At 37.7% G+C, this 23,834-nt stretch overlaps 1 protein-coding gene and 1 non-coding gene across 2 annotated transcripts; both read right to left on the bottom strand.

Moving 5' to 3' along the window:
* Positions 1–669: 669 nt before the first annotated feature.
* TRNAN-GUU (transfer RNA asparagine (anticodon GUU)) lies at positions 670–743 on the bottom strand. The gene has a single exon. It is a non-coding gene; the product is annotated as a tRNA-Asn (tRNA).
* Positions 744–919: 176 nt separating this feature from the next.
* Positions 920–2,558, bottom strand: LOC145009754 (11S globulin seed storage protein 2-like). The gene is made up of 3 exons (XM_078968389.1): positions 2,264–2,558; positions 1,897–2,195; positions 920–1,780 (listed from the first exon to the last, which is right to left on the bottom strand). The coding sequence occupies exons 1-3, from the start codon at positions 2,556–2,558 to the stop codon at positions 920–922; spliced, it is 1,455 nt and encodes a 484-aa protein (XP_078824515.1).
* Positions 2,559–23,834: the final 21,276 nt, after the last annotated feature.

Genomic DNA, 23,834 nt, shown 5'->3' with positions numbered 1-23,834 from the left:
CAATAAACGACGACATAAATGAGATTGTAGCTGTATATATTTTTCAAAATTGAATTTGGAAAGAATATGAAAAATAGTTGTGAATGAATATAAATTTGATAAGTTCCTGCAAATAAAAATCAATTTGAGTGATCATTTCCAAAATTGAATTTGGAAAGAATATGAAGAATAGTTGTGAATGAATATAAATTTGATAAGTTCCTGCAAATAAAAATCAATTTGAGTGATCATTTCCGACGATTGTGTATGTAATTTAGGAAGATATATTTGGATTTAATGTATTCATTGACAAAATTTGGGAAGAGATATTCATGTTTCCTTGACAAAATTTGGGAAGAGATATTCATGTTTCCTTTATTTGTTTAATATGCAGTAATAATTGTATATGATGTGGTAAATAGATGATATTTTTTAATTTGAACCAAAAAATCCACAATTCACCGAGAGGAATTAAATTAAATTATGTGGTAAATAGATGATATTTTTTAATTTGAACCAAAAAAATCCATAATTTACCTAGTGGAATTAAATTAAATTGAATAAGGAGGTGATAACCTTCCTTAAGGGAGATTGAGCCTAAGCCACATATCAATTTGGACCATCCAAAACCGGTCTCATCTGATATTACCCGAATTCGTTAATGAATCACATAAAATAAAAAATAAAAATCGCTAGAAGGAGGGGTTGAACCTCCGACCTTGTGGTTAACAGCCACACGCTCTAACCAACTGAGCTATTCCAGCTTGTTGTTAGTAACTTACATATATATGTAATAAATAGAATTTAAAACACAAAAACAAAACTTTGATAATTTAGAGGCCAAACTTTATTCACAAAACGTTCCATCTGACCTTATTGATACACGTTTATTCCCGTACACATAAAAACATTGGAAAAACACACCATTTCCTCTCTCAACCTAAAACCTTTGGGTGGTTCTCTGCGGTGACAAGAGCATACTTTCAGTTTCCCTGTTGGTTTTCAAGTTCTGAGCCTGGGTAGGCGATACATCATAGGAGGCAGTGATCACTTCAAGTGGCATCGCTCGGAACACCGATGTGTACCCTGCAAGCGGGCTCTTCATCGGAGACTTGTTGGTCTTGAATGCCACCCACTCGAATCCGTTTTGTCCAGCTCTTGATACAGCCGCAAAGAACTGTGGGACGACGAATACGTCACCTTTGTTCACCTGTTCATCAAACACGGCTTCACCGCTGTTTGAAACGATCTGGACATGTGCATCGCCTCTAAGCACGTACACGACTACGTGGCTGTTTATGGGCCAGTGTGGCGAGAACAACGCATTCTGTTGGAGGTGTCCTTTCTCAGCGCTCAGGTCCAACAAAGAAAGAATCGGCAGTTTGTGTTCGTTGACGGTGTTCAGTTTTCCGGCTTGCCGGGAAAAGATGTCAGCCTCTCTCTGGTTGTCCAAATTGTACAGTAGTTTGGCACTGCATATGGTTTCCTCAAGGCCGTTTGATGCGACTCCTCCGCCTTGTCGACGACGTTCAAATGGAGTTTGTCCTTCCTGTTCTTCGTCGGGGGTGACGAATTGCATGGGCTGTTGGACTTTAACGATGAACCCACGGTTACCTGGCTCCTGCATCGACCTTACAATTTCTGGGTCGGTGTTGAATGCCTCCGCTAGTAATTCAGTGTCGAAGCCGGCGAAAATGTTCAAGAAATCGAAGCTCCCACCCTGTTGCTGCTGCGTGCGTGTTGGGTGCCTCTGTCCTTGAACGCTTTGGCTTGAAGTACTCCCACCGGCGAGGAAAAATGACTGCCGGAAAGAAACACCACTTAATGGTTAGTTAGCTGCTTGTTAACAAATTAAAAAGAATATTGAGGCTTTGGCTTTGGCTCCTTCAATGGTTAATTATCAGGTACGTTACGTACCCTAGCTTGCATGTCGAGTTGGTTGGCGGGGTTGTTGACATCATTGATGGAGATTGACACCACTTCTTGGTTTCCGTCGTTGTAGGTCCAGTAGACGGCACCGGCGGGAATGGCGATGATGTCTCCACGACGGAATCGTCGTACTTTCTGGTGGGAGTCTGTTGACATATCAAAAACTTGTTCTTCTTCTTGTCCTTGTTGGCCCATTTTGCGAGGCCATTCTTGCTGTTGTTGTCCTACTACTCCGGTGTCGAATGTCTCGGCACATCCCGGAAAGTGTACTCCGATAATCCCTTCACCTGCATGCACCATGGATTCATATCAACACTTCATAATTAATTGCGAAGTATTTTCTATTAAAGAATACCTTCTTCGATAAAGACAATTCTTGGGAAAGGATGAAAGCTAGGAAGAAAAAGAGAGTTCGGTTGGATAGTCTTTCTCATGGGAGCAACTCCGACACACTGAAACTGCTCATCATTTACATCCCATGTTTCGATGGAACCACCTTCGAACTCAAGGCGTTGAGCAGGTTGGGTAGCGGAGAGTCGCTGGAGGTTGCAGAACTCAGGGCCGCCGAGGCGTGGGGAGCGTGTGGTGGCAAGAGCGGTGGTGCCAAGGAGGCAGAGGAAGACGCCTAAGACTAGTTTTCGAGCAACCATTGTGAGAGGAAGAGTCCGAAAACAGAAGCGATATGATGCGAGGTTAAGGGGAGAATGTTCGGGTGGATTTATAGGGCAAGTGAAGTAGGGTGTGGCGCAATGGTTATGCTGTGCATCGATAAATGTCACTTTGCCCAGGTGATGACGGAGTTGTTTGGGGTAGCGGTGGCTTCAACGTGGTGGTGCATGGCATGACGTGTACATACACTTGGCAAGATTGTTCTATGTGTTTGGACAACTCGGCCAAGTATTTTAGCCAACAGGAAAAGTTTAGAGGACTCCTGTTTTCCATTTTCAATGAAAACTTGCAGGTGGAATGCTTGATTTTGTGCATTACTGTATTTAATACTAGTAGTTAAATATTCTAACACATACTAATCAAGTCTTAAATACCCTGTAACACAATAACCAAAGGTTTTATAAAACAAGGAGTAAACTGCAAATTTGGTTCTTGGGGTTTATAAAACCTTAATCATGTTTTGTTTGTTCAAAAAAAACTTAACGAAAGCCCAATTAAGTTACCAATTAAGTTATACTTTTGTTAAATTATATGGAAATCAAAGAAGAGAAACAGATGATTTGACTTATTACCATATCGGAAAAGTGATTTGTCAGATCAACGGAGTTTTTAAACTGTTCAAAAAACCTCCGTTCAAAAAACCTCAGTTATATTTTTTTTACTCAAAAAAACCCAAAAAACTTAATCTTTTGAACAAACAAAACATGATTTAGGTTTTTTGAACGTTTTGAAAACTTCATTGGACTTTTTTAAACAAAAGGTTAAATTCGTTGAGTTTTTTGAACATACAAAACATGAATGAAGTTTTTTGAACGGTTTGAATTTATTGAGCTTATAAGTCATATTGAAGCTTTTTTTTATCCTGAAAAAATTAAAAGGATTGTTTTGCCTCTTTTATTTCTTTTATTTATTTATTTATTTTTTTCTTAGTCATATTTTTATAATTTAAAAAAACTAAAGTGAGGTCCATCCCACCCTCACTATACAAGATGCGTACTGTGTTTTTTTTTCTCAACTCTCTAGACTCCTCTTTCCTTTCTTTATCTCCAGCAAGACCTAATATTGTTGCCTTTGATTCCGAATACAATAGCAGCTAGCACCATTCACTTTCTTTCTTCTCCACCATCTCTAGATAGTAGTAAAATAAGCAACACCCTACCTCCATTGTCTTCTTCTTCATCTTAACTGCAATTCTTTATTTTCTTAAAATCCAAATCTCATTATACCCGATTCTTATTGAGTTCTTCTGATCAAACTTCAAAGGTGTGGGAGGTTAAAGTGAATGAGTGGAGTGGTGCTAATTCTTTTATTATTATTATTATTATTATTATTAAATTAAAAAGGTATTAAATAAATATAAAAAAATACTAAAAAATAAATTAAAAAGCAATACAATCCTTTTTATGTAGAGATCAAAACCACCAAAAGTTTTTGATTTTGCACATACAAAATTGCAAAATGGTCCTTAAAGTTTGTCAATTTTTTTTGGTAAAATTAAAAAAAAAGCTTATTAGCAAAATAGGTTCCACTTCGTAGTTTTGTTATGATTTTGATCCCTACCTCATTATGTTTAACAACTTATAACTTTTTTAAAATGACATATTTACCCAGTAACATTTCTATAGTTTTTTTTTTTTTTTTTTTTTTTCATTTTATTAAATTATTGTACATTTATTTTTTAACTAATTCTTTTTTAATTTCTTTTTTACTGTACTATTTTTTTGGATTATTATATATTAATAAATGTTATTTTTAATATATTATATTTGTAACGTCCGAGTCGCCAAGTATAAAGTTAAACCATTATTCAATTAAAATTAATGAAGCGACCATAAGTACGTTGGGTGTACACTAGGTATGCACGACGTACTCCTTGCACGTGTGCATCGGGGTGATGCCTATGTATACTAGGCGTACCCATGCATATGCAGGGTGTACTCAAGTCAGGGAAAACCTTAATTTTTAGGGTTTGCATCCTATTTAAACTCATTAAGTGCCTTAAGACCATTATTATGTTTAACAAGTTAACTGTTAACTTTTTTAAAATGACATATTTATCCTAGGGATATTTCTATAGTTTTTTTTTTTTTTTTTTTTTTTTTTTTTTTTTTTTTTTTTTTCATTTTATTAAGTTATTATACATTTATTTTTTTTAACTAATTCATTTTTAATTTCTTTTTTACTGTACTATTTTTTATTGGATTATTATATATTAATAAATATTATTTTTAATATATTATATTTGTAACGTCCGAGTCGCCAAGTATAAACTTAAACCATTATTCAATTAAAATTAATGAAGGGACCATAAGTACGTTGGGTGTACACTAGGTAGGCACGGTGTACTCCTTGCACGCGTGCATCGGGGTGATGCCTGCGTACACTAGGCGTACCCATGCATATGCAGGGCGTACTCAAGTAAGGGAAAACTCTAATTTTTAGGGTTTGCACCATATTTAAACTCATTAAGTGCCTTAAGACCATCACCTTATCAGCCTCCCTTACCTCTTAATTCATATCTCGAAACCCTAATCTACATTCCTTAAAGTTTGAGCTTTTGTGAGTGTTTTTAGTGTGTATGGTGCTTAGAGAAAAAGAAGAAGAGTTGTGAAGAAGCATTAGATCAGGAAGAGCTTGTAGATCCAAAGGTTTCTCATCATTTCTAGCTTGTTGATGGTAAAAAGATTCTACCTTGATGGTTCCTTATGATAGATTTAGTTTAGGGCTTTATTTGTGCATTTTTGGGTCCTTTAAGCCTGATTGGGAGTATGGGCTATTGCAACAACTTGGGATGATAGATCTAGGATTTTTTGAGGTCCCATGTACATAAAAATGATAACTTGATGGTTTTAGCTCAACTATGCATGGTTGACGTTCTTCTTAATGGAGTTAAGATGCTAGAATTGGATTTTGGGGTGTCTTTAGCCATGCCAAGGCTTAAAGTCTTCAACTTTATGGGTTAGGACCTTAATATGATGTTAGTTTGTGGGTTGGATGATAAGTTCTTAAGTAGTTAGGATGTTTGGCCAAGGACTTCAAATCAGGCCAGTACGCGGGGCGTACTCTTGAGTACGCTTAGCGTACTAGGTGCGAGCCCCTCTACGGAATTAACCACGTACGTAGGGCGTACGAGCCCGATATGCCGAGCGTACACTAGGCTGTGGGCCTAGGGAGTTATAGGATTGGTTTATTTGGGCTTTATTTGATTAGGCTTGGACCCTTAACTACTATGGATCATCTCTAGACTTTAGGCTATTTTTGGATATTGGGCCTTCTTGGAATTAGGCCATGATGGGTTTTGGGCTCAATTAGGAAGTTGGGTCATATTGGCTTTTTGATGATATTAGTTTGGGCCTTAGATTTTGGGCCAAATGTGGAAAGGTAAATGAACTTTTACCCAGATGGTTGGACATCCGACTAGGATTTCAGTTATGGGTTGTGGACCAATTATTAATTGGATATTAGTTGATAGTGTTAGTGCGGGGAATTTTCCAGATCACCAATCTGAGATTTTATCTCAAAGATTTAGCAGATTGAGGTAAGTTTCCTCACTGTGTTTGACGGGTCGAAGGCACTAATGTCGACCCATGGTTTATTATGATTAGGATGCTAGTTGTCTGCATGACTCTTGCATGTATGATATTTGATATGTATATCGGGCGGAGCCTGATGAGTATATTGCATGATTATTTATCTTTGTGATTCTTACATGTGTCTATGTGTTTATATGTATATTAGACGGGGCATGATGACTATATTGTATGCTATTTATCTATGTGATTATTGCATGTGTTTATGTGTCTATATGTATATCGAGTGGAACCCGATGCCAGGCAGGACTTGATGAATGTGATGTGGCAGGGCCCATCTCATATTACTAATAGATCTATTCCGAGCGAGGCTCGATGCCGGGCACGACCGATTATATGTATGGTATGTGGTGATTTTGGGAACTCACTACGCTTCTTGCTTACGGTTTTCAGTTTATGTTTCAGGTACTTCAGGATCCAAGGGAAGTGCTTGGGGTAATCGCATCGCACACACCGTATTGTTCCACATTTTATTTGACTGTGATTTATCTTGATGTTTTGGTTACAATTTGATTCTATTATGGTATTATAAAACACATTTTGGGACGTTAGAAGTTGGTATTAGAGCCTTGGTTTGAGGGATTCGGGCACACTCTCGGGTGTATCTAAAGTCAAACTGAGGATTTGGTAGGTTTTTATAAAAGGAATGTTTTATAAAAAGAATTTTCTAAAAAAAGAAAAGGGCATGGTGTATGTAATCGACTGAGCTCAAGTAAGGTTTCCCAAAATACCTATACATGTTTTATGATATGCTTGATTTGTGAATATGTGAATCGCATGCTAGATTAGAGCTAAGGATCTAAGAGAGATGTCTTTGTATGCCTACAATATGAGCTTGTAGACTTGCATGCTTGTACTGATTAGTTAGTGATAGGATGACATGTTATGTTATGCTTGATTCTGATTACTTGATGCTTGAATGCTGCTTGCTTTGTGCTTTTTAGGAGTTCTCAATAACCTTAGCTAACTAGTAAAAGAATATGCTAAGTTACATATTATTGAGACTAAATAATTTTAGAAGGTTAGGTTTTAACTCTATTGCGCAACTCTTGTTTGAGTCCAACCGTTGTAGTGTGAGACCTTTCATTCAATGAGTTATCGGGTGTTGGTGATATGTAATTGTATTCTTAAGCTATTTAAAGGGATTTCCTTTTGCAGCTGATGGCAGAGAGTGGTGTGGTAATTGCCCTAGGAAATCCTAGGAAGAGATTTAGTGTTGGGAGCCTTGTCTTGTTGAAGGTTGTATGTATGAATAAGGGAGTGACTTAGGATTCGAAGCGATCCTTGATGAAAGTACGAATATATGTGGAAGGTAGTATGGGCCCGTACTACTGAAAGTAGAGAATTCGTACTCGATTTAAGGAAAGCTGTGATGATACCAGGAAGCTTGTAGAGTATGGGACTCCTCAAGATATATATATATATATATATATATATATATATATATATATATATATATATATATATATATATATATATATATATATATATATATATATTTGTTCTGATGTTTTGTGTGGTCTATTTTCAATATGGTGGCCACATGAGGAGGTTTTAGCAGCGGCTCAGACTCAGGCTCTGGATCCGGACAGTTGGATGAGCAGATGCGGGAGTTCATTTTATCTGAGATTACTCGCAACATACTTGAGCAGACTCCTGTGATCTTTGGTATGATCAAGGAAAACATTCTGTAGATTTTGGATGAGCGCTTAAGCACTTTTCGTTCTAAGACGGTGGCATTGATGGGAGCTTGCACGTTGACTTTTAGGGAGTTCCGGTGAAACGCTCAGTTCCTGGTATGTATTTTGAATAAAAATCTATTCACTTTTATATGAGAACTTGACGATTTGGAGGCCTTAAACTCGCTGAGTAGGAATTATTTTGGGACGCGGGTTAAGAAACCTACTTGGAGAGTTGAGAGACTCAACTAGATGAGTAGGGCTGCCAGAATGAAACCCTAATTTTTAGGGTTTTGCACCCTATTTAAAGACCTTAATTCTTCATTGTGGCCTCCCTAATCGCCCCATCAGTCCAGTAAACCCTAATTCGTGATTCTAGACCATTTGGAGTGTGTGTGAGTGTAAAAAGAGTGTTTCCTTGGTGCTTTATTGAAGGAGTTGAAGTTGAGGTGCTTGGTTCAAGGGAGAGGCTTTGGATCTAGGGATTTCTCTGTTGAGGCTGCTATATTAAGGTATAAAGTCGATAACTTGGCTATTTATTTGATAGATATCTTCTTTGAGAAGTTTAGGGCCTTAATAGCTTATTTTGGGGTCCATTCTTGGATATGAGCATGTCTTCAGTTTATGACCTCAGATCTAGATGTCCATGGCCAAAAGAGACTTAAAGCTGCCAGCTTTATCAACTCCTGGACCTTCTCCATGCCATAGACCTCTTATGAAGCTTAGATTTGGTGTTTTTAGCTTCATTACACCATATATGGACGTAATGTTAGCAACTTTATGTATTATATCAGCCCTAGGGGACCAGATCTATGGTTTGGAAGCATTAAACTCGATTGGAAGTGACTGAATGGATTTAGGCTAAGAGAAATCGACGAGTCATTCATCCAACTCGGTGAGTTGGGTCGTAGTCCCACAATCTTTTATGTTACTAAGGTGCTGTTTGTTTTTTCTGAGGCAAAATGTCTGTAGTCTGCGGACCACATCTGTAGACCTCTGCAGTAGAAGAGGTGGACCAAACGTCTGCAGTCTGAAAAAAGAAGACTGTTTGTTTTTTTAACATCTGCGGGCTATTAAAATAAACTGAAATCTAAATAAACTGATTTTTTAAAACTTCAAAGCGAATTTTTTATATATTTTTACGACTTTATTATAAATATATAACGAATCTAGATCAACTTTTATGTATTATTATATAAAAAATAAAAATAAAAATGGTATTAATTCATATACATATTTGATAAAAACCAACAACTGTGATTGCAAAGTTATAACTAAACATTATAATTAGTGATCAAAGAATTTGATACATAAATAGATGGAAATAAACTTCGATTTTTTCAAATAAATCTATTAAAAACGTATGATAAATATTTTCTCGAGAAATTGATGATACTCTATTAAATAAAGTTTTACAAAATTTTGGCAAAAAAATATAAGAATATATTATGATTTTTTTTTTCATATTTATATAAACAACTTCAACGAATATTATTATAATAAATTTTTATTTATAAATTTGTTAAAAATATCATGTTTGTATCGTCAAATGTTTTTTTTTTTTAAGTTTTGTAATTTTTTTTTTCATATTGTTTATCATTAATAAAGTTGGAAAAAATATAAATTAAAAAAAAAACTTTAAAAAAATAAAGATATATATGTTTTTTTAAGCTAGAAGATGTCTGAAGATGTTAGAAGACTCTGGTCCACATCTGCGCCAAGAAGAGGGCGCGCAGACATTTTTAGGTCTGCAGTCTTCAAAAAAACAAACAGTCTGCGAAGACTAATGTCTGCGCGTGGTCTGCGCGGCGCAGACAGAAGACGTCTCGCAGATCTGCAGACAAAAAACAAACACTACCTAAGCAAACTCGGCGAGTCTAGGAGATGACTCAGCGAGTTGGCCATGGTTTTTTGGTTTTGAAGATTGAAGAACTTGATGAGTTCAAGGAGGAACACGATGCGTTGGGTTGAAATGTCCCGATTCTCTAAAGGGAAAAACTCGACGAGTTCAAGGATGACTCGACGAATAGAATGGGAAATTCTTGATATTATGGATAGGAGGAACTCGACGAGTTATGAAAGAACTCGACGAGTTGGATCATGGTTTCAGAGTATTATGATTTATGGAACTTGACGAGTTGATGGGTCAACTCGGAGCATTGAATTTGACCGGGGTGTTGACTCTGACTTTGACCAAAGTTGACCCTTAAGGGGTTATGAGCATGAAAAGGGTGACTAAGGAAATCGTAATGTGTAGGAATTTGAGTGGGGAAGATTTCAGAGCCGATGACAGTTCAGCTACTTCACAGCATTTGAGGTGAGTTACCTTCCAGTAGAAGTGAGTCGAAGGCACCAATGCCGACCCACTAGTAGTTGATTATAGTTGAGATGATTGTCTTTGTGATAATTGTCTGTGGGCCAACCCGAAATTTCTAGCTTGTACAAACATTCAAATCTATCAAAGTTAGACTTGTTTTGCTATCTTTTAGCGCGGTTTATGGTCTATTTGAGTGTTCTAAGCCTAGTATAATCTAGGTCTTGGGATGAGTATTTGTGAGTGTAACACCTTGAAAATGAGCCAAACACACCAACACAAGGTGTGTGTGGCTGCACACCCGGGTGTGCGGCCACACACCCATCCCAGCCGCACACTCAAGGAAACTGCGCACTCCCACGTGTATATGTGTGTGTATATATATATATATATATACACACACATATGCTCCTTGGTCATTTTTGAACACTTTTCCACTTCTTCAAGTCTAGAACTCGTTTTCTCTCAAGTAACAACCATATTTTCTCTTCAAATCTTCAAATCAAGGAAGTGTTGCTTCCTTGAATCGTTAATACAAGGCTTTAACTAACCTTTCCCCTTGATTTGATCCATGAAAACACCTATTTGGTGTTATATATTCAAAAACACCAAGAATACACAGTACTTTTTGGACTTTAACCACACTTTTAAGCCTCTAAATCGGGTATACCCTTGCAATCGCTTGATATAAACTAAGGACCCTTGAATTATGCATGAAAAACGCCATTTCATATGATCTTGAAGTATGTACAGCCGCACACACAATGTGTGGCCAGACACACTCTTTTTAGGCTCTAATATGGTTTTAAACTCCCATTTAAGCTAAGCAATGATCAAAACACCTTCCCTAGAATTTTCCTAAGGCTTGGAAACACATTTTTGGCACAGTTCATAGTGAGTGTGCGGCCTCACACACACTTGGCCGCACACTCTGGCCGCACACTCACAAAACCCATGAATTTGTGGCCTTACACTCCAATATAGGGCCATACACCCCTTATGTGCAACCATATGTGTTGGTAACACTTAATTTTAAGTGTTATTATGTCCCTAAGGCGTGTCCCTATCACCATTAGTGGTTACATACATTAAATGTATTCATATATGTGTAATTATATGTTAAATAGGATTCGGTTGTGCTTAAGACTCCAATTGACACCCAACAATCCTATATTGATCTTTCATTCGAGTTACTCACTACAAGTGAGTTCATACCCCTTAATCTACCTTTTAAATGATTTTAAATGCTTTTGTAGGGGGGGGGGGATATAAGTTGAAATAGATAGATTTTCTACTACTTTCAAATTGTTATCAAACATATGGATTTCTAATACTTCAAAATGTTTATCAAACTCTTTTACATACTAAACTCGTTATCAAACTTGTTCTTATATGCCAAACCTTTTCTTTTAACTCTTTCAAACTTATATATTGTCAAAACCATGTCTAATGCATATATAGTTATATAAGTAAGGTTGGAAGGACTTAGGACTGATAACTCACTTTATTTCCTGTTCCTTATTTGGTTGTGGACTTAGAGTACCATGTTGTTTGTCTGACTATCGTTTGATCCTTAGTTATATATTATGTATATATCTATAAGACATAAAAGCTTTTATCTCAGTTCAACACACTCAGTCATACAAAACAAACAACATTACTAGTAAACTATAATATGTATAGTTTAGGAAGTCACTAATACTATTACTAGAAAAACGAAGCATATATACAAAGAGTCAGTTCATACATGTGTCAATACATACTATAACGAGAAACAATAATCACTATAAAGAGAAACGGATAGAGAATACTATAACGAGAAACAATACTCACTATAAAGAGAAACAGACAAAGAACACTATAACGAGAAATAATACATACTACACACTATACACTAGAGAACATACTATACACTAGAACAGAGAGAACACACAATACATCAGAACATACTATACAAATACTAGAATACTATAATTTTAATGCGAGTCTACTTCATGGCATAACAACAAATTGTGTTGTCACATTTGGTAACTAGAGTCTCCTGGAGGGAGAGAGGATATTGTGTGTATAGATCTATACGGGACTGACAAGCCGCACCGACTGTTCGCTACAGTTGGCCGAAAGGCCAGGGGTGACAAATGTCACATTTACTTTTCGGCGCCATCAGGTCATCATGTTATCTACTTGTTGATTTAGCATGGTTGCTACTACATCACATCCCAACCTTAATTTAACAAACTGGTTTAAGGTAGTTAGTACATTGGTAGTTACATACAATACCACAATACTTTATTATTTTCCCATTGCGTTCATATTGTGATCTTCTCACATAAAAGGTAATGTAAAAACTATATTTTCCGAAATGATAGTCATACTTGGGAAAGATACATACTCTTATAAACAAACATCACACAGAACATTTAGGCGTTGGTAGAAGGCTACCTTTTTAGGAAAAAATATAGGATTTTCTAGGAGATACAATCATTTACTACAAACATTTTGCAAACTTATACATCAAACATTTACAAACATTTTCATACAAACAATGACACTAAAATGCTTATGAACTCACCAACTTTAAAGCTGATAAACTCTTTCAACATAACTTGTATTCTCAGGTCATAAGTAGACAGGTACCGATGCCAGGTTTTTAAGAAGATGGAGCTTTCAAGACTCGTCTCTTATTTTGATTCATATTTTGGTGTCTTATAAACTATACATAACATACCTGTATTAAATTTTATTATTAATGCAATGAGTGATGTTGTTGCTTGTTTACTCTTATGCTTTGTTGTGATACTGTACGTGACGTCCTCCGCCACAGAACGTTTCCGCCGTTCCGGTTTTGGGGTGTGAAGGATTGGTATCAAAGCATTGTTTATAGTGAATCGAGTATATCAACCCATAAAAGATATACAAACTTTAAACACAATGGGATTAAAATACTCTGACCAAGATTTTATACTTTTAAATAATAAAATATTTAACTAAGTATACACACCTGCATTCATACTAAAATCAGTGTCACTAGGACAAAACAAAAGTATTACGATTGTTGAACATCACAAGTAGGCTGGGGGATGTATGGTCAGTTCTGGGAATGACATAGCCTGATCAACTATGTTGGTCCGAGAAGTAATTAGCACATGCCCAAGAATGGTTGTGAAGTTGCAACAAGTCTAAAAACTTACCAACACTACTACAATGAGAACATTAGAACAGAACATGAACCTAAAATACTATAGGAGTATTTTGTGTTACTATATTTATTTATCTGAGAACTAAAAAGGTCTTTACTCGTAGGTCGATAGTTGCTAAGTGGGTACACTAAGGTTATATGTGATTAAGGCGTCATAGACTTAGAATCTGTGATCTTTGCTTTACTTCATGTTCCTTGTTTGGTTGTGGAATTGGAATTAGGGTCACTTATTCGAAGGTCTATTCTGTTTTGATTTCATATAACTGGTATGAACTATGCAGGTATCGAAGTAACTGGTAAGGATCATCTTATAATTATCTTAAGTAGTACATCTATTTATATAAAATTCTTAGACCCCTTTTCTCGCGTAGATATCATGTCTGCATTCCGTCCTCCTAGCGGCCCATACTTCCCTAATCAAGGAAATGCTGGTTGGCTTGATGCCGAACCAGAAGAAGAACCTGCAATCCCCTTAGATGATGACTTCGCTGTGAACTTTTCGGAGGATTTTGACTCCGAGCCTGAAGTCAATAACCTACCCCCTGTGGCTCCTGTTCCAAATCCTAAACCATGTCTAACTTTTCAAGGCCTGACGCCTCCATTGGTGGAAAAGTTAGAAACATGGAGTCAAGAACAGGATCAACCCATGCCATACAATGGAGACAGAAGCTTCTACGATCTGAGTGAAGGAGGCCCAACGGACAAAGTCCTTCCAATTCTGGTCCGTAGGGTTGCTCGAAACGATATAAAAGGTAAGACAACCCTCAACTGAATCATGGAGGTGGATGCCAATGCGAGAATGCATACAATCCGCACCATTCACCATGAAGATGCTCGTGAGAGGTCTATAAGAGACAACGAGGCCCTGCAGCAAGAGCTTGCTGCAACTCGGGCCGAAGTCATAGAACTCCGGGTACGCCAGAGGGTATATGAACAACAACTTCTTGACATGGAGCGCCAACTGGAAAGCTTGAGGGTTCACCTGAGGGGTACCCTTCGCCGGTAGAAGATACTCTACTCGTCCTCTCTTTTGGTTTAGGGAATAGTCTTCGTATCTATGCTCTATGTAGCACTTTTCCATATAACTACTCTTGTACTGTAGGTACTATTTCACTAGATCTTCGTTTCGTCAAACATTCTCCCACTTCTAATTTGATGTAAGACCTACTCCAAGGTCAGTCTTCCCAAACTTATTACATATTTAATATCAATGATATTGACAGTCTGCTAATCCTGGTAGAAATCTATGTCCAAATACTTTCATCCTCCTATCGTTAGAACTCTAACTAAGTTCCACACTCGTCAAATCGTTGAACTACAAAAATTTAGTTCGTAGATCACTTTCGATTATTTTTGAAAGTTGGGATATGTTACCCTCCAACCAAAGATGGCTTAGTTCGAATGACAATCGTCTTATGACCATTCTATAAACTTAATTCTACTCTTTACCAGGACTGCAACATGAAGATGAAGGTCGGATCATAGAGGACCATTGAACAGTGATAACAATTTGCATATATATATATATATATATATATATATATATATATATAGAGAGAGAGAGAGAGAGAGAGAGAGAGAGAGAATGCAACTTGTAACGATCATAGTTATTAACAAACTCTCTTCGCATTTTGTGATAGAATCATGTCGTCACCTAGAAATAGCCAGCCAACCGACAAAACCTCGATCCTTCATATAGACTCTGCTACATTCCAAGCTGCCGTAACGGTTGCTGTGACCGTTGTCATGGCATAATTCCATTCTAACAACCCAAACGAATGTAGAAACAACATCAACACTTATGACCGAGGTAACAACCAAGGAAACCAACGGGCGCCAACCCACGAGGGCACCCTAACCCAGAAACCGAAGAGTAAAAAGCGAATATTTTGGGATAAAAAGAAGTGAAAATCATCCCAATGAACGACCAAGAGACATCAACCTGTGGCAACTTTTGCTCCTACTACCGTTCCTACTAATATCCTGGTGACCTGAATCCCAGAAAGAAGTATGCTGGAAGTCTAACCAAGTGCACAAAGTGTAGTTTCCACCACCTGGATGTTTGCCGAAAGTTGCATTGCAAGGACTGCAACAAGACCGGACAAACTACCCGTTTCTGTAGAACCCGAATCCAACACATCACTTCAACCACAAATGTTGGAACAAGTCTAATATGTCGCCTTTGTGGTGAAATTGTACATTAAAAAAGGGATTGTCCAATTGAAAAGAATAACGGGCGATCAGGATGAGTCTGACCCTAGCATATCAAAGGGCATCAAAGGATCATGTTTCAATTTTGGTACGCTTCCAAACCCCAGTAATTAATTTTAATTATCCTCTTGTTCGGATTGAATCTCAGCACTTGTATAAAATTAGGAACTCTATCAGGTAAGCTATAATGGTTTTGCATATACATTAGGGTAGGGATGTGCATGGGTCAGTTTGGGTTGGTTTTAGACCCAAACCCAACCCAACCCATAAATGGTCGGTTTCTAGTTTTCAGAACCCAATGGGATCGGTTTTTGGTCAATTCGGTTTCTCAAGTTCTAAGATCGGTTTGGGTGGTTTTTCGGTTTCTTAGGTTCAACCCATGCACTCAACAGTTTCCGCATTTACTTGAGACCCTTACATCTACAAAGAAAAAAAATGCAATCAACATCAAAAATTTCTCGAATTACCAAAACTCACGAGGAGGCGGTCATGGGGACATCCCATGGTTGACTTTTCGAAGCATCACCAGCAAGTCTTCACTCACACGAACAAAAAGCAAGCTGAAGGCCTTGAGGTGAAAGGAAATATATGTTCCTAATGAGTTGGACTGGACATGGATGGGGCAGGCTGGGCTGGAAGAAGCACTAAGCAATTATTTGGTCAAGTCTTATGAAGTTAATGGGGTGCAAATAGTTTGTGACATGTGGAGTCGGTTGTTAAGCTGTAAGAGCTGGTATATCAGGAGCTTTGCTGGGAATTCTTTGCCACCATCTCTTTCCGGGGTGGTGATGATTACTATAGTCCGAACATCATTTCATTCTTCCTTGGAGGAGAGTTTTGCCAGTGTAGCATTGTTGAGTTGGCGTGGAGGCTGGGAATTTATGATCAGAATGAGATCATGTCCGAGAATTTTGAGTCATTTTTGGAGCAGTGCCACAAAGATTTGCCCGAGGGTGTGGTTTCCTCGAATTGGTGGAACACCATTTCCAATTGGGTTTACATACCTTCATCCGCTCAAGAGGGGAGCATCCGTTCCCCGATCCATCGCCTAATACATCGTCTGATCGCGAACACTATAAACATGCGAAAGGATGATGATAAAGTCCCCACTCTCGACATATTTTACATGTGGAGTGTTATTACTCCTAATGTATTTTGAAATTTTCCATATTGCATGGAAAAATACTTGGCGAAGGGGGCAGTGAAGAAACAAGTGACTTCAAAAATCTATGGTGGCATGTTTGTGACAAGGCTTGCGAGAACCTATGGCATTTTGGACCGACCGGAGGTATGAGCATTGACTATGATTCCTAGTCCTCCCTTCAGCACAACTTTATTTAGGAGGGCTAGGATCATTGAGGATTATGGAGGGGGCCATATTAGCATTCCAAATGATGATGAACCGTTGGTGCTGGAAGAAATGGGAAGGAGGGTACGGCAAAGGAGAGCGCGGGTGCCACAAGACCCATCGGTTATTCCGGTGGAGGAGGAGCTACCTATGGATTGGTATAGTGTTGAACAACAAGGATACCAAGAGGACATCAGGCGGGGAGTGAACTTTACCAATGATTCATTGGTTTGTTTATTTGAGCAATTGCAATTCGCACCAAGGCCCGGATACCCATATATCTCCAATTGGGATGAAAGGGTGCAAGCGAGAGGAAATCTAGCGGGTGAAAGTGGAGCCGGAGGAGATGAAGACGAGGAGGAAGATTGATGTTTTATTGTGTTCTTGTTGTTTAAGACTATTTATTTTTCTTTGTTTTTTATGGTGTTGAACTTGTCGGATGTTTAATTAGGAATCTGTTTTCATTTATTACTTGTGGTTGTTTTCTTTTCAGATTGAAGGATTGGATGCATGCAAGAGTATCAATTGTCAAGGTTAGAGTGAGGATAGGGTCTAGATGAGAATGCGCATGAGTTACGGTCGATTCCGTTATCAAGGAAGGTCTTAGAGTGTTATTTGTTGAAGAAAATTGAAGAAAATACACTGAGTTATCATAACCAGCCACATTAGAAACGGAACCCACAAGCAGAATGTTTATAATTCTCACTCAGGGATGGTCTCGCCAAGTGCACAATACCTACTCGACGAGTCCGAGTTCAATTCCACGTTTTTTCTGCTTGATATGCTGCTACTCACCGAGTTGCCGTATAGACTCGACGAGTTTATCACTTTCTCAATCTCAATGCTTATATTCTGCTCATATTCACTACGGGTCTCACTCATATTCATTAGAGTTTAATTTTTGAAGGTTTCCGAGTAGTTTTCTTGCATTTTTTGGAGCTTTCCCACACAAGATATGACACCCAAGGCATAGATGAACTTTTCCCATGTCTAAAGTCAATTGAAGATGGAGCTTTAACATGAAGAAATACCGACCTCGCCACTACTACCCCAGGGGAGTTTCTTCCAATTCTCTTTTTATTTTATTATTCTTTATCATGCATAATGTGCAATAGGGACATTGCATAAATTAAGTGTGGGGTAGGGGGTTGGTTACATTAGTTAAAATTTTAGTCAAATTTGTAAAATTTGAAATTTTTGCATTAAAATTGCTAGGGCTAAATTTGAAAATTTTGGTAAATCAATTAGGAATCATGCTAGTGTTACGTTTGATGATTGCATGAAGATCCAAATGTTTAGTTGAGCCTATATACGTTATAATGCATTTGTGGCCTCCTTTATTCTAGTGAAATCATGGGACAAAAACACAACCTCACTTAGTTTGAGGGATGCAATAAGTTTAGCATCGTGTACCAGAAATATATCCAGGAAAATTATTATCTTAATCAATAAAGGTTGAAGTTGAGCGCCCCTGCTTAAGCATGTAGGTTTTGAGTGAAAAAAAGTGAGTTACATGTGAAAAAAAAGAGAGAGAATTACAAGAAAATTTGTAAGAATTTTGGAGCAGTTAAAGTGAAGATCAAAAGATCAAAATTCCAAAAGTTCAAAAGTTGAAGATACCCAAAAATAAAAGAAATCAAAAGGTGGCAAATTTGAAGAATTCAAAGAAATCAAAGTTTAAATTATCAAGAAAGTGAAGAATTCTAAAAAGCTCCATAGTGGTATCAAAGAATTGTAATTTTTAGAATATGTATGCTTGGGTTGCTCAACCAAAAACACCTTGAGACTAGGAGGTTTTCTACGGATGGATTCAGAGGGATGCATAAAATGAGCATTGTTCGAAAAAAGTGGGCGAGTGTTTATGAGGATTGTGAGTATTTAGAATCGAGGGGGGTCCTTAGAAAAATTATTTAGACACAAATGCATGTGTTACAGTCTTGATATAATGGCTGGGTTGGATTTTGATTATCTATGTAATATTAGTGTGCTTAATTTCAGTTTTGCTTGGGGACAAGCAAAAGTCAAGTGTGGAGTATTTTAATATTTGCATATTTAGCTATATTTTTATGTTGGATTTTTATCATTTATTGGCTAATTAATTGCATATTATGGACAAAAGATACTTAATATTGTTCAAATTATATTTTCAGTCCAAAAAAGAAGCTCAGAAGCAAAGGGAAGCAGGAGATATGGACGAAAGCTCGGGAACAAAAGAAAGAAGAAAAAGGCTTAATTTTGAAGCTACTCGGCGAGTAGGGTCGTCTACTCGACGAGTAGATGTGAAGGTTCACGAAGCAATACGTGGAATCCTTGCTGTACACAGATTTTAAGTGAAGAACTCGCCGAGTAGCCCCTGTTTTGAGAAAACATTAAATAGAACTCACAAGCCCAAATTGAGGACTTTTCTAGAACACTAGGAGGCTGCTGAATGATTAGAGGTACTGCTAGGACGTGAGGAGCTGCAGAATCAACCCTATATTTAATTGTGAAGAGAATCAAGACAATTTTGGTTTATTCTTAATAAACTTTTGATTTGGATCATGTCTACATACTTTGATTTCGTTTTTCAGTTTATGTTTATTGCAATCATGAGCTAAAACTCGTAACTTCAATTTAGGGTAGATGAATTTGTGAACATGGATTGATTATTTGATTAGGATTAACTTTAATTGGTGATTATGTTTTATTAAGCTTGTTAAAGAACCTTATGTGTTAGCAATAACTATTCTTTTGTTAATAAATCAGTAACAAAGTTGTATGAACATGTCTTAGTTATTAATTTCATATAATTTATTGTGACCACATATTTGTATGTCTAGGAATAGAGAACATGAAACTAGAACTAACTAGAAGATAGTAAGTTAATGTGTGAGCTTGTTTGATGAACATCAACAAGAGGTTAATTGAAGGGCTAATTTAATTAACTATTACAAGTCTTATTTAACCCGAATCAATAACTAGAAAATCTGTTAATTTAGGTAACTGGCCACTGCTTGAGTTAATTTGTTGTCTAAGGATTAGTAATCGCGAACGTGAATCTAATTATCCTAATCGGTAGCCAATAAAGAATTAATCCGATACATTGAAATCATCCATAGGAACAAATGAGTCGAACCTAAACAGAAGTCCTCTTTATTATTGAATTTAGTTGGTAATTTCGTGTTCTAGTTGTTAGTTAGTTAATTTGAGTGTTAGTTATTCTAATTAAGTTTCTAGTCTTGTAAAAATAGAGAAAACCCTTCGTTTAATACTTGTTTTTAGATAATATTAGTTTTTAGTCTTAATTTTCCGTTTCCTGTGTTCGATACCCTACTTATTTAACTACACCACAATTGATAGGTCCACTGCCTTTGTGTGTCAATTTTATAACTAAAAGTAGGATTAAAACTAGTTGAGTTCACACACATCAACCACATAATGCCTATCCCTCAGTATATTTCAACCGGTATCTGTCTGGCATAACTAGGAGCTGGATTTTCCTTCGGTATCTTTCAACTGGTACTCGGGAACTAACCTCTCCTTCGATATCTTTCAACCTATAACCGGGAGCTAACCTCCATTCGGTATCTTTCAACCGGTATCCGGGGACTATTTCACCCTCTATCACTATCACATAATAACATATCATAAACATATTGGTTCCATAATAACATAACATAAACATACTGAATCACATAATGGCATATCATAACCACACTGGTCACATAATATCATATCATAAACATATTGCTCACATATTGGCATATCATAACCATACATGTCACATAATAACATATCATAAACATACTGCTAGGCATGCGTGGGTTCTGTCCACCCCTTCGGTATCTTTCAACCGGTAACCGTCTTTGGTATCTTTCAGCCGGTAACTGGGACTATTGCACCCCTACTACTACTAACACATATCTCATAGCATCCTAACACAATAAGCATATCAAATAATGGCAACCAGATAATTATCACGAAGATAATCATCTCAAACATAATCACCTACTGGTGGGCCGGTATTGGTGCCTTAGACCCACCTCTACTGGAAGGTAACTCACCTCACACTGCTGAAGTCCCGCAGACTCAACCCCACATTGCTGAAGTCCCGCAGACTCAACCCCAGCTGCTAGATGACAGATTCCCAAACCGTCAAGACCACATCTCAAACATAATCACCTACTGGTGGGCTGGAATTGGTGCCTTAGACCCACCCATACTGGAAGGTAACTCACCTTACACTGCTGAAGTCCCTTAGACTCAACCCCAGATTGCTGAAGTCTCGCAGACTCAACCCCATCTGCTTGATGATAGATTCCCAAACTGTCAACACCAAAATAACACCCAATTAATAATTGAGTCCTAACACATAACCATAAATACATACTTGGATAATTACTACATTACCCCAAGGTTAGCTTTATTCAAGCCCAAGGCCCAATCCATAGGCCCAAAGTCAACTATGAATCAAAGCCCTATGGCCCAATTTTCCAAATTAGGCCCAAACCTTTGCATGGTTTCATTCGAAGGCCCAACCAAAAGTCCAGTCAATCATTTGGTATTTTTATTGGCCAAATATCTCATAATTGCAAAGGCCCAGACTATGGTCCATCTATGGCCCAATTTTCCAAATTGGGCCCAAACCCTCATATGGGTCTTATCTTAAGCCCATCAATATATTCTAGTCCATAAGATTATTCTTTGATGACCCATTAATAATCCAATTACCAAAGCCTAATTACCAAAGCCCATTAAGGACTTAACCCACTAAGGACTTAATCTACTAAGGACTTAATCCATTAAGTCCAATATTGCTTAGATTAATTTCTGCCAATGATTATTATTTAATATTTCAACTTATTAAATAATTCCTGTGTGTGTCCCGATAAATTCTCAAAGTTAGGGTTTTATTGGCATTAGGGTTTTCCAAACCCTAATTAGGGTTTCCAACCCAAATACTAGCCCATTTATCAATTTGTTGGGCCTATTAGGCCCACTAGAATTTCATTAAGCCCATTAGTCACATGATTGGGCTTTTACATCCAGTAAGCTTCATTAGGTCCATTAGGGCTTACAAGGCCCATTAGGGTTTCAAGCACCTCAAACGAATCAAGATCAATGAGGCAAACACACCGCCACCCGACACGATGGCCGGTGGCAGCAGGAGGCGGCAGCCACCAACCTAAGGTGGTGGTTTTCAATTTCTTTCCATTATTCCAATTTTCTAATTACATTTTACAATGGTAATCTCCAAAATAACTCGCACAACTAAGCTAAACACACACACACACAATTACCTTGTGGTGGCCAGTGGTGGCTGTTTTAGGTTTTCCAGCCAAACAAGTTACACACATAACACACCAACAGTGGAAATACAACTACATAAACATGTTCTGGTTGTAAAAAGAACCCAACTACCCTCTTAGTGGCGTATGGCGCCTAACAGCGACGACAACACTTACAATCATCGATGAAAGCGACGGATGGAGCCTGACGACGTCACAGAAATGCTTAACAGTGGCAGTGGCGCACACAACACCTCTCCCCAACTCACACAGGACTTGTTTCTCCGATCCGACGACTCTCCGATTGTGAACATCGTCTCCAGTAACACGTTGCGTTGGCGAAATTTCGATGGCAAGGTGGCCGCTAGGTGGCTTGGTCTGATCGGAATAACGACATGCATGGCGGCGGAAGGAAGGCTTCTAAGGTGGCGGGTGAAACAGGAGAGGAAGAGCAATGTCAGACGTCACAAACCTCGTCGCCAGCTTGGTCTTCGTCGGCAAGGGAGATGTCGCGGTTGCAGCGGCAGCTAGGGAGGGAACGACGGTGGAAAGGCAAGAGTGGAGAGGTGGTGCCGGTGAGGGAGGAATAAGGGTGGGGGAAGTGGCGGCTGTGTTCTCATGCTAGGGTTAGGGTTTACCGAGAGCTATATACCCGACACCCACTCAAACTTCACCCATTAATGTCATGAATGGTCCCTCCCCATATGATTCTTTACACAAAAAGTCCTCAATTTACACTTCCCACCCCTGCTCACATATTTTCTTTCAATCCAAGTCCCTATTTTACCTTTTTAACCCCACTTTCTGAAATTAGTTACAAATAAAATCCAGAATTTACCAATTAGCCCCTTAACCTCAAAAATATTTTCAAAAGAAGTCCCATAAATGACCATATAGTCTCTGCCTTCATAAATACTTAAAAAACTAATATGGAACTTACATTGTTAACCACCAACTTCTAAAATTCTTCACAATTTAGTTCGGGACTTACATTTATTAATTTATTTAAATAAACAGGTCGTTACACTCCACCTAGATAATTACTTATATTTATTTTTATTTTGAAATTCAAAATAAAGTTAATTAACCTAAATATGATTTCACGCTTCCTTCTCTTCTACACTGGTTTCTTCTTCTTCTTTTTCTTCATGTCGCCTCTTCATCTTCTTCATCATCAATGACTTCATATTCAACATATTTCTTCTTCATCTTCAAACCAACCTTCGAGAAATGTTTCCTAAGCAACCTTCCACCAACGATTCAAAGCTACATTCGAACCATTGATCCAACCTAACGAACTGTCATAAAAATTAATAAAAACAATCTTCAAAAGCAAACCATGAGAATGCTAGCAGTGGTTTCAACTTCAGATTGTGTTTTTGTTAGCGATTTTCGATTTCATATTTGAGCTTTAACCACCTGTGATTCCCTTATTCAATATCATCTTCACTTCACGAAGCCATCATTTTCGGACCTCCAACCAAAAATCAAGGAGGTTGAGAGATGCAGCTGCAAATCGACGGGAGCGGTAATGATTTTCGATTAGATAATGATTCAAATTTTTGTTTTTGTTTCCAATTTAGGTTTTGTTTATGAGCTTCATGTTTCGAATAAGGGTCTCAGATCAAACAATAAATAAACAATGATGA

The sequence above is a fragment of the Lactuca saligna genome, chromosome 8, assembly GCF_052625555.1.
Source record: "Lactuca saligna cultivar CGN05327 chromosome 8, ASM5262555v1, whole genome shotgun sequence".
Lineage (NCBI taxonomy): Eukaryota > Viridiplantae > Streptophyta > Magnoliopsida > Asterales > Asteraceae > Lactuca > Lactuca saligna.
The sequence above is the reverse complement of the archived record's forward strand: the minus strand, read 5'-3'. Positions and strand labels throughout refer to the sequence as shown.

Bases quoted from the DNA above. Each gene is read 5' to 3' on its own strand.
- LOC145009754 (XM_078968389.1), bottom strand. From the start codon at position 2,558: ATGGTTGCTCGAAAACTAGTCTTAGGCGTCTTCCTCTGCCTCCTTGGC. The intron at 2,196-2,263 runs GTATTCTTTAAT...TGGTGCATGCAG, and splicing joins AATTGTCTTTATCGAAGAAG to GTGAAGGGATTATCGGAGTA. The intron at 1,781-1,896 runs GTACGTAACGTA...TCTTTCCGGCAG, and splicing joins AACTCGACATGCAAGCTAGG to TCATTTTTCCTCGCCGGTGG.